The 13,289-nt window shown below is 52.1% G+C and overlaps 1 protein-coding gene across 8 annotated transcripts in view; it reads right to left on the reverse strand.

Moving 5' to 3' along the window:
* The window catches only part of MYRF (myelin regulatory factor), a 57,481-nt gene that overhangs the window by 29,850 nt on the left and 14,342 nt on the right, over window positions 1-13,289 (reverse strand). Inside the window, exon 1 of one of the 8 annotated variants that reach the window (XM_088058388.1) lies at window positions 8,962-9,053. The exons of the other annotated variants lie outside the window; for them this stretch is intronic. Coding sequence (XP_087914514.1) covers window positions 8,962-8,989 — 28 coding nt within the window. The 5' untranslated portion in view covers window positions 8,990-9,053. Of the gene's footprint in view, window positions 1-8,961; window positions 9,054-13,289 lie in introns of those variants that run through there. 8 annotated transcript variants of the gene reach the window in all.

Genomic DNA, 13,289 nt, shown 5'->3' on the forward strand with positions numbered 1-13,289 from the left:
CAGGTCCAAGGGATTTAACCCGGAATTTTCCTGGAGTGATAGGCTGAGAAGTTTATGGAATTTCTATTTATAACAGTCCCCCCCTCCCTCTTCAATTCCTACTCTGTTGCCTGTCTTCAAATCACCCCTAATCCTGCCTGGGTCACCTGGGGGTGGGAGGAAGGGAGAGAGCTGGAGAACTTCATCCCAGGATGCGCTAACACGAACCAGATGTGGGAAGCTGGAGATGATGACGAGGTCAGCACTCTGCAGGGGCTGGGGAACATCAGCCAGGGGTGGGGGGACACCGTGGAGGAGGAGGAGAAGGAGGAGGAGGAGGAGGAGAAGAGGCTGTGCCAAGCCCAGAGCTTTCCTGTGCCATTGGAGCCACGTACCAGAGAATTTTCAGGGAAAACTGAGGCATGGAACAGCCTGGGAGGTGATACAAGCTGGTATTTGCACCAAACTGGTGCAGAGTGAAATAGGATCAGGAGACGCCAGGAGCTTCTGGTTCTATGTGGTCCCTCTCCTAATGGTCCTCCAGAACCTGCTGGAGCAGCAGTGGGATACATGGATGAGCAGGACAGACGGAATGAAGCTCCACCAGGAGTCACCTGGGATGCCACAGCAGTGCCAGTGCTTGGCGAGGCGGCGAGCCCCGGCGCATCCCTGGGCTCATCCCTGTGTCCGTGCACCGGGGCTTGGTTGTGCAATCCTCAAGCCAGGCTGCAGCATCGGCACATTCCCGGGGCCCCGCTCCGCTCCTCACCCCCTTCTCCCTCCTGCCGTGTTTATCCTTCGGCCCGGGGGGATTGGCTGCCGGCCTGGCCGCGAGCACCAGGAATCCGGGCCATGGCAAACAAACCAAACACCGCCTAAGCCCAGGGAGCCGCAGGGCCAGTGCTCGGCTTCGGAGCTTCTTCCCATCCTGGACGGCTCTGCCCCTCAGGGAGAAGCTGCTCCAGCTGGGAACAGCATCCCTCCCGTGCCTGCCACCTCAGCAAACCCAGAGACCTGGCCTGCACACCTGGACACAGCTGCTTCCATAAGGAACTGCGGGATGACCACCCTACTGCCCACATACCCAGCCCTGGGCTGCTTCTATCCCCTCCGGTGACCCTGGAGGAGCCCCTGGCTGCCCCTGCATCCCGGCCCAGCATTCCTTCTTAATTAATGCTCTTTATTACCTGACTAGGATGATAACCAGCCCCCAAACGGGGCTCCTGTAACCAAAGCAGGACAAGGAGCCAGCGCTCCCACAGCTCCCCAAAGACCACCCCAGAGCAAAGTCCCGACTGTCCAAGGCATTTCCAGGGGATCCCAGGCCTTTCCTCTGAACCACAGCCCCTCCCCATCCCATTCCCCCCAGGAATATCATCCTTGGGCAGTTGCCCCTTGGATTAGGACACCTTTTGTCCCTACGCATCCCAACCCAGCCCATGTCCCTTCTCATCACAAAAGGTGGGACTGTCCCAGGCCATGCTGAGGTTCATCCACCCCGTGAACCATCCTGGGGACATTCCCTAGCCAGCCCATCCCCAAGGACAGCCCTGTCCTTCCAAAGCAAACGGGCAGCTCCTGCATGCCCTGCTCATACCGGAGCAGAAAACACAAGGTCCAAATTCCAACTAATTCCACACCAAAAACACAGCCAAGGATGAGCTCTGGGATCTGTGGGATAAGATCCCAAGGAAAACACCAAACTGAGAATTTGGGGGTTGGGCTAAGAATTTGGGGGTTTGTGAAAATTTGGTTGTCATGGAATTAAAATGAACTAATCCACAGTGCAATGGATATGGGCTTGGAAAAGACACATCCTGCCAAACCTTCTCCATGGAGGGGCCAGGATTGTTCCCAACCCACCCATACCTGACCCTCTCCTTCCTGGTGAGCTCCCAGCCAACATCCCTGCTCCCAAATCCAACCCTCTGCATTCCTAGAGAAACTAGGCAATGCCAAGCAGGGCTGGATGCAGGGAAAGCAGTGATCAGGGATAAGGATACAGGACAGTGGGATTTAGCCAAACCCCCAGACTTAGGGAGAAAAAAGAATTTACAGGGTGTTCAGGAAAGACTCAGGAGAAACAACCTGTGAGCCAGCTCCAGAGGCAAAACACTTGGAATAATGAACTGGCCTGGTAGGAAGTACAACCAAACCCATGGCAGGGGGTTGGAACTCGATGATCTTTAAGGTGCTTTCCAACACAAACCATTCCAGGATTCCCTGAATACCCAGTGTCCAGAGGCAGCAGCATCTCCCTGTTCCCTGGAAAGCTCTCTCTGCTCCTACATAATCCCACAACTCTTTAGTTCACATCCACAGATTAATATATTTGGCACAAGTACCTTTGGATGAGGAGGACAAGGGCCTGGGAAACACCCAAAACTCAGGGATAAGGAGATAACAACTTCCATTCCCCCTTCCCAAGAGGACAAAGTGTTGGTGGGAGACATCCCAAGGCACAGGAAGTGTGAGGAGCCAGAGGAAATGATCCTGCTGTGCCATGGCAGGCCACGGGCATGTTCCTTGGGAAGCTCCGCAGGAAAAGGAGGCAGAAAGGATGATCCTCCCTCCCAAACTTCCCTGAGCCCTCCCTCAGAGCACCTTCTCTCCTCCAACCCTCCTGGAATATCCCCCCATCTCCCCTCGCCGGAGCTCTTCTCTCTCCTGCATCCCTTTCTCCTGGCAGCTCCCCACCCTTGTCCTGGCCTTTCCCCCACCCTGGCCAGCTGTGAACCTTGGCATGGATGGAGCCATTGTCCTGGGAGAACGGGGGCCGAGGAGGAGGAGGGGAAGGTGTGAGAGGGGACACAGAGGCGCGTTTGTCCCTGTCCCTGCGGCCGTCAATGCCGCGCTTGTCCATTCATGCTCTCCGAGGGCAGGAACAGCGGCTCCATTTGGGAGGCTCCAAGGTGCCTGCCCAGGGGGGCACATTGCCCTGTTTGTTTGGAGACAACGCCTTTATCTCCCTTCCCGGGATGAGGGTGTTGGAGCAGGGACAACAGGACTGGAGGAGGCCACTTCATCTGGCGGCTCCCGCTGCACGAGGCCACAGCCTCATCCATGGGAACAACAGGGATGGGGAAAAGCTCCTGAGGATCCCTTCTGCTGAGGTGCCTCACCTGACCTTGTTTTATCCAGATTGCAACTTTGGGAGGGGACAGGAGGGACATTTTCCATAGGATAACACATCATGGGTGAGCTCCTGGACACTGCTGTGGTGGTGAAGGTCCACATCCATATCCCACACCATTCCCTCAGAGTGAATTATTGCCAGAACGGATAAAAAATTAATAATATAGTTAACAGCTACATACCAGCACCAAGAAGAGACTCAATCCAGCTGCCCAGAGCTTTCCCATGCTCAGCAGTGACCAAGAGCGGGAATACTCAGGGAAGCACAAGGAGATGACAAAGTTGATGACAGATCCTGAGCTGTCATCCCACTGCTCTTCTGCTTCCAAGGAAAGAACCCAGGGAATGCCTGGACACTGACCTTGATGCAGGGCAACACTGTGGCTCTGGAAAGGCTCTTAGGGAATCTGGAGATCCAGGATGAGCCATGATCAGCTCAATTCTAAGATATTCACACCACACACACAGGGAACTCAGGATAACTCAGGTTTGGAGAGGTGCTGCCTCTCCTGGAAACCCCCCCCAGGACAAAACAATCCTTAGGGAGGGAGGTTAAGAATGGAACAGCACCAGGATACAGGAGCAGAGGCAGCCAAGCATCGCCGGGAACACCGTGTCCAGATCGGACACATCATTCCCTCCCTTCCAACTGGGAGGCACCAAGGTCTGTCCAGGCTGGATAATCTCCAGAGACTGGGAGGAAAATGCAGAGCCATTTATCTAGATGGGACATTTTCCAGGGCCTGGGAAGGGCCATCCCAAGTTTTGTGCAACCACCATGGATCTTTCACAAGGAGCAGCGTTGGGTCACCAGGGTTTTCCTGCTCCTCACACAGCTGGGACGATTGCTCCAGAGTTGTCTCCCAAGAAAATCACAAGGGGTGTGAGCTTCCTCAGCCATGTGGCACAAAGCTCCCAAGGAGGATCCCACTTTTCCCAGGATCTAACACAACCAATAGAAGTGGGACAGGTCCAGGGCTGTCATTTCTGTCTCCATGGTCCCACGGCAGGGGGTGGAATTGGATGGTCTTTAAGGTCCCTTCCAAACCAAACCATTCCAGGATTCTACGCAATTTAATCCATTATTGAAACCCCAAAATTCCCTAGGGATTGCTGCCATGCTGGCTATTCTCACATCCACTTTTCACAGTGCACTGAGGTTTCTTTTAAAAAAAAAAACAACAAACCCTTGTTTACCTTTTCTGACCAAGTCTGAGCCATCCTGGAACATATTTCCTGCTCCAGGGATTTAGCAAACACTTCCTAGACAATACAGCCGAGATACCAAACGTGCTGCTTGGATCCCGTCCATCCCATGTGCTCCCTGGGTGTTCCCGGGATCACTTCAAAGCACTGGGCTGGCTGGAGAGGCCTAGATCCAGAGGGAAGGTTCCCGGCATGCTCCATGGGGAGGAGAGGATCAGGAGGTCGCTTGGGAAGGTGGGAATGAGTCGTCTCCAAAATAAATACCAGGCACAGGGATATTCCTAGCAGAGACCCCCAGGAAGGGACCGCGGTCAAAAACATTCCAGGGGGACCTTCCTGGTCTCCACAACTCCCTGACAGGAGCCAGGTGGGGGTCAGTCTCTGCTCCCAAGGAACAGGGGACAGGACAAAAGGAAATGGCCTCAAATTGCAGCAGGAGAGGTTTAGATTGGATATTAAGGAAAATTCCTTCATGGAAGGGGACATGGGATAGTGGTGGTCTTGGTAATGCCAGGGGAATGGTTGAACTGGATGATCCCAGGAGGCTTTTCCAACCTAAAAGACTCCATGATTCCACAATCTCTGCTCACATGGGGTGAAAGAAACTCCCAGGATTCCTGGCCCCTTGTTTCTGTTCAATTGCCTCTGCAAGGGATTATACGGATACAAGAAAGGAAGAGGCAGCAAAGCCCTTTTCTCCTGGTAAAATCAGGATGGTGATCTCAGTCTCATGGATAAACTCTCTGTGGCAGAGGGAAAAAACCTTTGGAGCTCATCCCTGCTGCAACAATACCAGCAATGAAGTAAAAACACCTTAACAACGTGAGAACGGGGGATGGTTCAACTCCATGATCCTGCAGGGTTTTCCAACTTAGACCCAGCTTTTACAGGTTGGAAATCCTATAAAAATCCCTCTCAGTGATCATTCCTGACCTGTTGCATCCAAAGATGCCCTCTGGATGTCCAGAGCCACACGATGCGTTCTTAAAACCCAGGAAGTAGGAAAGGTCCCTACCTTGACATTCCACAGCCCATCCCATTGGACTGAGTTGAGCTTGTCCAGTTCCCTTCCCTGAGAACACCAGCACAGCTTCCAGCATCCAAATTCCTCATCCCAGGTTGTGAAAGCTGTTCCCAGCCTGCAGGTCCTCACAGGGCTGTTCCCTGTATCCCTCTGGCTCCTCAACACTGTGAGGTGAGTTTGGGAATATCATTTATCACCCAGCATGTGTTGGGCTGGAAGGGACCTTAAGGATCATCCAGCCCCACCCATTCCATGGGCAGGGACACCTCCCCCTAGTCCAGGTTACTCCAAGCCCTGTTCAATCCAGGCCTGGCCTTTCCTACACCTCAACCTCTCCATTCCAATACCCCTTCCAAAAAACTGAATTAAAACAACACAGAATGGAAGGGACATGGACAGGTAGGATTCCCCCCTGCCCAGAACTCCTCAGAATTTGGGATAGATGGGATCTGGGAAAACCCCATGTCTGTTCGGGAGAGGAGTACCGACCGCATTATCAGCAAGCAGCCAACTGTAAAAAGGTCTGATGGCCCTTAAAAGCCTCGGTTTTCCAAGTTTTCCTTTACTTAAGCAGGTGTTTCATTCCCAATAAAGTCAAAGCGTCCTTTTTAGTGCTTCCATGAATCAATGTCCATAAACCCTGGCTTGTCATAACACAGGAGATAAGCCAAGATCCAGTAGGCTGATAAGATGTTTGCTTTCCTGTTTATGTGGATTTCGAGCAATCGACACTCAGCATTGAAAGTCGTAAATGATGTGGATGCCCCAGCCTCTGGAAGTGTTCAAGGCCAGGTTGGATTGGGCTTGGAGCAACCTGGGACAGTGGAAGGTGTCCCTGCCCATGGAAAAAGATTGGATTTAAGGTCTCTTCCAACCTAAACCATTCCAGGATTCTATAAATCAATGACTGAAACCTCCAGTTCTTTGGAAATCCCACCTGAGCCTTCCAAAAATCCTGTTCCATGCCAACCCCAGGCCCTCTGCACTGTCTCCTCCCCACCAAACTACTTGGGTAGGAAAACCAGAACAATTTGCCACTCCATAGCAAAGTTGGGGTGATACCAAAGACAGTAGAAAAAAACAGAGAAAATCAAATCAACCCAGAAAAAATTCCTTTAATGCCTGCTTTTTACACCCAGCCTGGATCCAAGCACTCTGAGGCTGTTTAAAACCCCAGCCTTGGCCTTCCCAACCAATTCTCCTCCCCACCACCCCAAAACCCAGGGAAGTACGCAAGTGCTGGCACTTAGGAATATTTGTGGACAGGGAATTCCACAAGAATTCTGTCTGCTCCATTTGCAGCCAGGCCTAGCCACTCTTCCCACCTTTCTCTCTCCCAGTTTGGAGTAACTGCCCCAAAGCAGCCAAAGTTCAGTGAGATAAGTGGTGGACTCTGAGTGTCACATTACATTTTCCCTCGGGAAAGAGTCCTTTCCTTCAAATGTGCCTTGAACATGCTCCAGGTGCCACTGGAAGCCGGCCTGGAGTGTGGGATCCTGGGCAGGCCATGTTATCCACCACCACTGGATCAGGAAGAAGATACCATGGATGGGAGTGGAACTGGAAAATCTTTAATGTCCCTTCCAACCCAAAGTATCCCATGATTACATGTCCTGCTGCGCAGGAAGAATGGGGAGAAGGAAGGTCTGTTGGATAAGCAAGGGCATGCCAAGCATGCCAGTCAGTTGGAATAAAAGGATATATCCATGAAAATACAAGTGAGAGCCACTGGATAGCCAAGTGTGGTGTCCAACCATAGAATCCTGGAATAGTTTGGGTTGGATGGGACCTTCAAACTCATCCAAGTTCCATTCCCTGCCATGGGCAGGGACACCTTCCACTAGCCCAGGTTTCTCCAAGCCCTGTCCAACCTGGCCTTGGACACTTCCAGGGATCAACCCACCCTCCACTCCTCAGAGTTCCCATTTACCCTCCACAGCAGCAGGATGGCGGCTCTCTGCCACTGTCTCATCCCTGTCTGTCCATCCCCAGTCCTGGCATCCCTCTGGAATGCCCCATGCTAAGGGTTGTCTCTCCTGAATGATGCTGGAGCACGGGATGGACACCCGGAAAACACCAGCTTGGCCCCAAAAGCCACGAGACCGTTCCTGTTTGTGTCTCCAGCCACAGCTGCTCCCTTGTCCTCTGGCACAGCACACGCTGGTTAATCATTCCTCAGACACATTCAGTGTCCCGGGACTCTTATCAGAGAGTGCAAAGTCCAATCAGCAACACCACTGGGAAGAGGCAGGAGGGTTCCCCGGCAAGGGCGGCAAAGCTGTGCCGGAGCAACGCCATCCCCAGGCTAGGATACCCGAGAGGGATGCCAAGGCATGGGCTGGGAAGTGCCCTTGGGTTCACTTGCACCTTCCCAGCACAGCTCCCAGCTCCGGATCAAGGAGTCCTGGAATGGCTTGGGTTGGAAGCAACTGTAAGGATCATCCACTCTGCCGTGGGCAGGGACACTTTCCACTACCTCAGGTTGCTCCAAGCACTCTCCAACCTGGCCTTGGACACTTCCAGGGATAAGGCAGCCACAGCTTCTCTGGGCAACCTGTGCCAGCACCCTCACCACCAGATCACTGCAGCCATTCCCACCAGGAGCAATCCATAGGGCCCCTGTCCAGAAGAGGGAAAGCAAAGCAGGATCCCATCTCTCTTCTTTGAAATAACCAAGCCCAGGAGCCATTTAATTCCCTCTTTCTGCCAGCTGGGATGACTCTGTCCTGTAAAGCCTCTCACTGATAAGGGTGAGGAAGCAGAAGGAAACCTGTCCATCCAGCATCCCAAGGCTCCTCCTTGACCAGGATTCCTTTCCCATATCCCTGCATGCAGCAGCCCTTCCACACCCCATCCCACACTGTGTCACCGTTTCCATCCTGATCACACCTCCAGCACAACTCCCTCTAGTCCATCCCAACTGCCACCTCTTCTTGAAGCTTCTCCCTGCCCGTGTCCGGGCATCGCTCCCAGGGCACCAGCCAATGGAAGGGGCATTACCCAGGACTTGGGCAAAGTTCCTCCTCCTGGAGCCTCATGCTGACATCACATTTCCAAATCCCAGCCTGCCCTTTATCAGGCTTTACGGATCCCCCTCTCATGAACAGCTCTCTGGCCTTACTCCACCTGGATGTCTCGTGCTCTTTTCCTAGGATAAAGGAGTTTTGGGGTCCAGGATAAAGGAGTTTTCGGGAAATGGGAGGGAGAAGTACCAGCACAACCATCACCAGACCACGCCAGAAGTTGCAGCGTTTGGCACCTTTCCCTGAAGAGCAGACAAGGGTGAGTCCTTTGGCTGAAGAGACTCCAAGAATCTCCTACTGGGATGGACGTGGCAGCTTCCCCCAGTGTCCAGGAATGCCACCTGGGTGTGGTGATGAACTCAAGGGAATGTTTTTGTCTCTTCCCTGCTCTGCTCAGGCCCTGGGATCGAGCTGGACTCAGCAGCATCCTCACATCACCTGCTCCTGTCAAGGGCTTACCAATCAGGCAGGCAGGGAAGCTTCAAACAGAGGGAAGAGAGAGGAAAACCAGGGAACAATCCCATTGGGAAGAGAGAGAGAGGCAGAGGGGAAAGCAAGGCAAGCCATGGAAGGGCTGGGGGTCCGTGCTGTTACCTGCTCGGATCCAGCGCATCCTGAGCATGGTGAGAGCCGATGTCAAGCTCCCGCCGTATCCCTGCTCTCTCCCTGTGTCATTATTCCCTGAGCTCAGCTCCTCCAGCTCCCAGGGCTGCTGCTGCCTGCTGGTTTTTCTATTACCTCCGGGAAGAGTGGGAGGGCCGGGGAGGCGAGCGGGCAGCAGCTGCTCCGCACTGGGATTTGGGACCGCGAGGGGATTACCCGCAGGGATGGTCATGTGTTTGTGCTGTACCAGCTTCCCCGGGCCCATTCCGGCACGGGCTGACTCCCGGCTCCCAAAGAACTCCGGGCAAAGCCTCTTACCTTCCCACGGCGCCAGCCAGGCCCCGCAGCGACTGTCACCTGCGCCGCCACCTCATCCCCAAGCTGCTCCTCCCTCAGCCAGGAGCACCCCCCGGCAGGGATCACGCTGGGCTTTTCCGAGGGGTTCTCCCCCTGCTACAGCAGCTCCGTGTGGGAAAAGCTCTCTCCAGCATCGAGCCTTGGAAATGGATTTGGGGGCAGGCAGAGGGTGGTGAGTGAGCAGGAAGCCCCAAAAGAGCCATTTTTTCAAGGCATTCCATGAAAAACGATGTTCTGATCCATGTAGTTGCATTTTTATGTCAAGCCCAGGAACCTAAAACATGAGATATCAGGACAGAATCCCCAGGTTCTACTGTCCTCCTGCCCTTTCTGCTCCCAGTTTTCAACCTCAAGACATCCCAAAAGCAACAGGAAGACTTGGGAGCAGCCCCTGGATTCTCATGGATAAGCTGGTTTACACCTGCAGGAATCTGTGAATTCCTTCTCCACTCATTCCCACCACAACCAAACCCCCGCTTACGGCCTAGCATGGGGGACAAGGGGCAATCCCAGCTGTCCAGGGGTCACCTCACTCCCTCAGCTCCACTATTCTATATTCCTTCATCCAAGGAAGTCAGGGAAATGCTCCAAACCTCTTCCTGCAGGGTGACACTTCCTCCTCACAGGCACCAAGTGTTCCATAATCAAAATCACCAGGAGTGTTAACCAACACCAGGAACATGGGAACAGGCTGTCCAGAGAAGTTGTGGATAACAGAGGGAGGGTTTAGATGGGATATTGGGAAGAAATCCTTCCCTGGGAGGGTGCTGAGGCCCTGGAAAGGATTTCCCAGAGAAGCTGTGGCTGCCCCATCTCTGGAATGTCCAAGACCAGGTAGGATGGGGCTTGGATAGTGGAAGGTGTCCCTGCCATGTGGGACTGGATGATCCTTAAGGTCCCTTCCCACCCAAACCATTCCAGGATTCCTTGATCACACATATCCAAACATTCCCCCAGGCAAAACCATCGACTCCCGATTCCTGTGCACACACAGAGCACAGCAACCCCTGCACAGACACACGGCTGCTCCACAGACAACATTCCCAGTGTTCCAGCCACTTGTGCTCCATGAAAACCTGGAGCTGTTGGATAACTTCCATGGAAATCTTCCCCTTCTGCTGAACCAACTCTTGTCTTTCCCAGATCCACCTCAACCCCAAACCTGTTCAACTTCCAGCGCTTGCTCTCCTTTCTCTCTTCCTTTCCCGAATTCCCGCTTCCCAGCCCCCGCCGGCCCCGCTCCGCACATCTTTCCCGCTGTACATTCTTCCCCAAGCCCTTATCTCATAAATTAGCCAGGAGAGGGATCCCAAATAGCTGAGCCGTGGCGTAAGCGTTTCCCTGAGGCAGGGGCGGGCAGGAGCAAGGGAAAGGTTGGGAGCAGGATGCCAGCCAAGGGTCAGACGCTGTCAACTCCCTCCTTTTCCTTTGAATCCAAACACAAACGCTCCAGGAACACTCCCAAACCCATGGAAATCTCCTTTCCCTCCCCTGCCAGAACCCTCCCCGGCATCCCATGCTCCCTGCTCCAGGATTTTTGCCTGAGCTCTCCTCAGGCAGGATGGGCTTGGGCACCTCCAAACACATGGATCAGCTGTGCTAACACAAACCACAGAGCTTGGGAAGATTCCTGAGTGGGAAGGGATGATCCATAAAGATCATCCAAGCCCAACTCCTGGCCCTGCACAGGACAATCCCAAAAATTCCACCATGTTCCTGTGGACAACAAGAATCTTCCTAACACAGAAGCCCAGCTTGAGGACGCTCAATACAGAAAGCCAGGATTGCATTCCCTGCACCTTCATCCCAGGAAAGTGTGAAATTATTCCCAATGCATCTTTTCCCTCAGAGAGTTTTCCCATCCCAAACACCAGAGCAAAGCTTGAGATCTTTCCCATCATTTTTCTGCTTCTCCATCCTCACACGCCTCAGATCTCGCCCACAAAGAGCTGACAGCCATATTCCAGGGAAATAAGGATATCTGGGAAAACAAGATTACCCAGGGAAACAAGGATATCCATGGAAGTAAAAATACCCAGAAAAACAAGGATATCTAGGGATACAAGGATACTCAGAAAAACAAAGGGTACCCAGGAAAACAAAGACATCCATGGAAATAAATATATCCAGGAAAACAAGGATACCCAGGAAACAAAAATACACAAGGAAATAAGGATATCCAGGAAAACAAGGACACCCAGGGAAACAAGAATAGTCAGGGAAATAAGGATAACCAGGGAAACAAGGAAATCCTGCCTGAGCAAACACCAAGGAAAATTTAGGAAAATCCAGGTCCATCGCTCACAGCCAAGAAAACCGGAGGCACCAACCAGAGCTAAGATCTTGGGAGCACTTGCTTCCCAAAATAAGCCTGGCTCTGCAGATGGGACCAGCCAAATTCCAGGATTTGGAATGACCACAGGCACCGATTCTTCCCCAGCTCCACCAGCACAGCCCCCACTCCCAAACGTCTCCGTGAGGAGCCCAGTTAATCCTTGTCTGACACTGGGAAATACAAAGGGCTCAGGGATTCCTCTTAAATTTTCTGGGATTGCTTACAGCAGGCTCAGATCCTGGGAAAATCAGAGTCAAGGAAAAGAAAGAGAATTCCCAAATTATTCCAGGGTTCTCAGCCTACAGGAAGAAATCTCTTCAGGGATGGGATGATATGTGAGAAGAAGAAAATATTTCACTCCAAGAGAAAAAGAGTTTGGAAAATTATTTCCTTATGATGGGAATTCAGTGATAAATTTTAAAGGAGTGATGGGATAATTAATTTATTCCTGTAAATTATTAAATTCCAACAGTTCTATTGTTTACCACATCCAAAATCCATTAATTCCTCAGGAGGGCCAGATTCCAGCGTAAATCCAACTCCATGCCATGATTTAAGGCCCTGACCTTCACTCCCAAAAAACCAGAGGATCAGTTTGGCCTCAGAATTCCGCGGAGCACCACAATTAAACTGGGCACAAGAGGGGAAAAACTGAGCAACAATTCCTGGTGGTAAAACTTCCTTCTCTTCCCTTCTCCTCCTCCAGCTCCGTGTTGGAACAGATGCTCTGGAATAACAGCGGGAAAGGGATTGAGCTGCCCAAACAAAGTTGTGCTCCATGGAATATTTGGCTCAGAGAGGTTTTAAGAAGGATTTTATAGCTGAGGGTAAGAAATATCCTTCAGGCACAGTTTCCTTGATCCTGGATTTTTACAGGAACAGGATGGTTTTGATTCAAGAAAGAAAGAAAGAAGGAGAAAGAGATAAAAAAAGGGGAAAAGGAGGAGGAAAAAGGGAGAAAGGAGAAGGAAAAAGGGAGAACAGGAAGAAAAAAGAAAGAAAAAAAGAAAATAGAGAGGAAGAACCTAGAATGGCTGAGGTTGTCAGGGATCTCTTGGAGTCACCTTGCTCACCCAGAAAGAATGGGAAAATAGTAAAAGAAAGAAATCTCCACATTATAATAAATACACTCTGGGGAGAGGGAGAAATTCCATGAAGAGACAGAGAGCTGGTCCATAAACAACATTGGGATGCAGAGCCAGAGCTCTGCAGGACTCCCAGGAGGTGCTCAGCACCCTCAGGATGGGAAGAGGGAAAGGAGAATTTAAGAGTTTGGCCCAAGTAAAATCCTAAAACCAAAGGAAACCTCGGAAGACTGCAGAGAACATGGGCTGGGAGCAGCTGATAAGAGCCCTCATGGTGAGGCTTCCCATCTTCCCTAATCCTGGGGCTCCTGGGAATCTGGGATCATGGTCAGAACTAACAGGAGGTGCTTCTTCCTTTGAAGAAGATATGCCTTATGAGAGATCAGATGGATGCCGGGAGAGAGGGAAGCAGGGAGGAAGCAGCTTGAGCTTCCACTTGCTCCCAAGAGCATCTTCTGTTCCCACTTCCCAGGACAAATCCTTCTGCAAGACAAAGAATCCACAGGGACACTATTGTCCCACCCCAACTGCCTCTGGGGGCT

Source organism: Pseudopodoces humilis, chromosome 7, assembly GCF_049639895.1.
Source record: "Pseudopodoces humilis isolate 2021_Gansu_Grassland_sample_001 chromosome 7, ASM4963989v1, whole genome shotgun sequence".
Lineage (NCBI taxonomy): Eukaryota > Metazoa > Chordata > Aves > Passeriformes > Paridae > Pseudopodoces > Pseudopodoces humilis.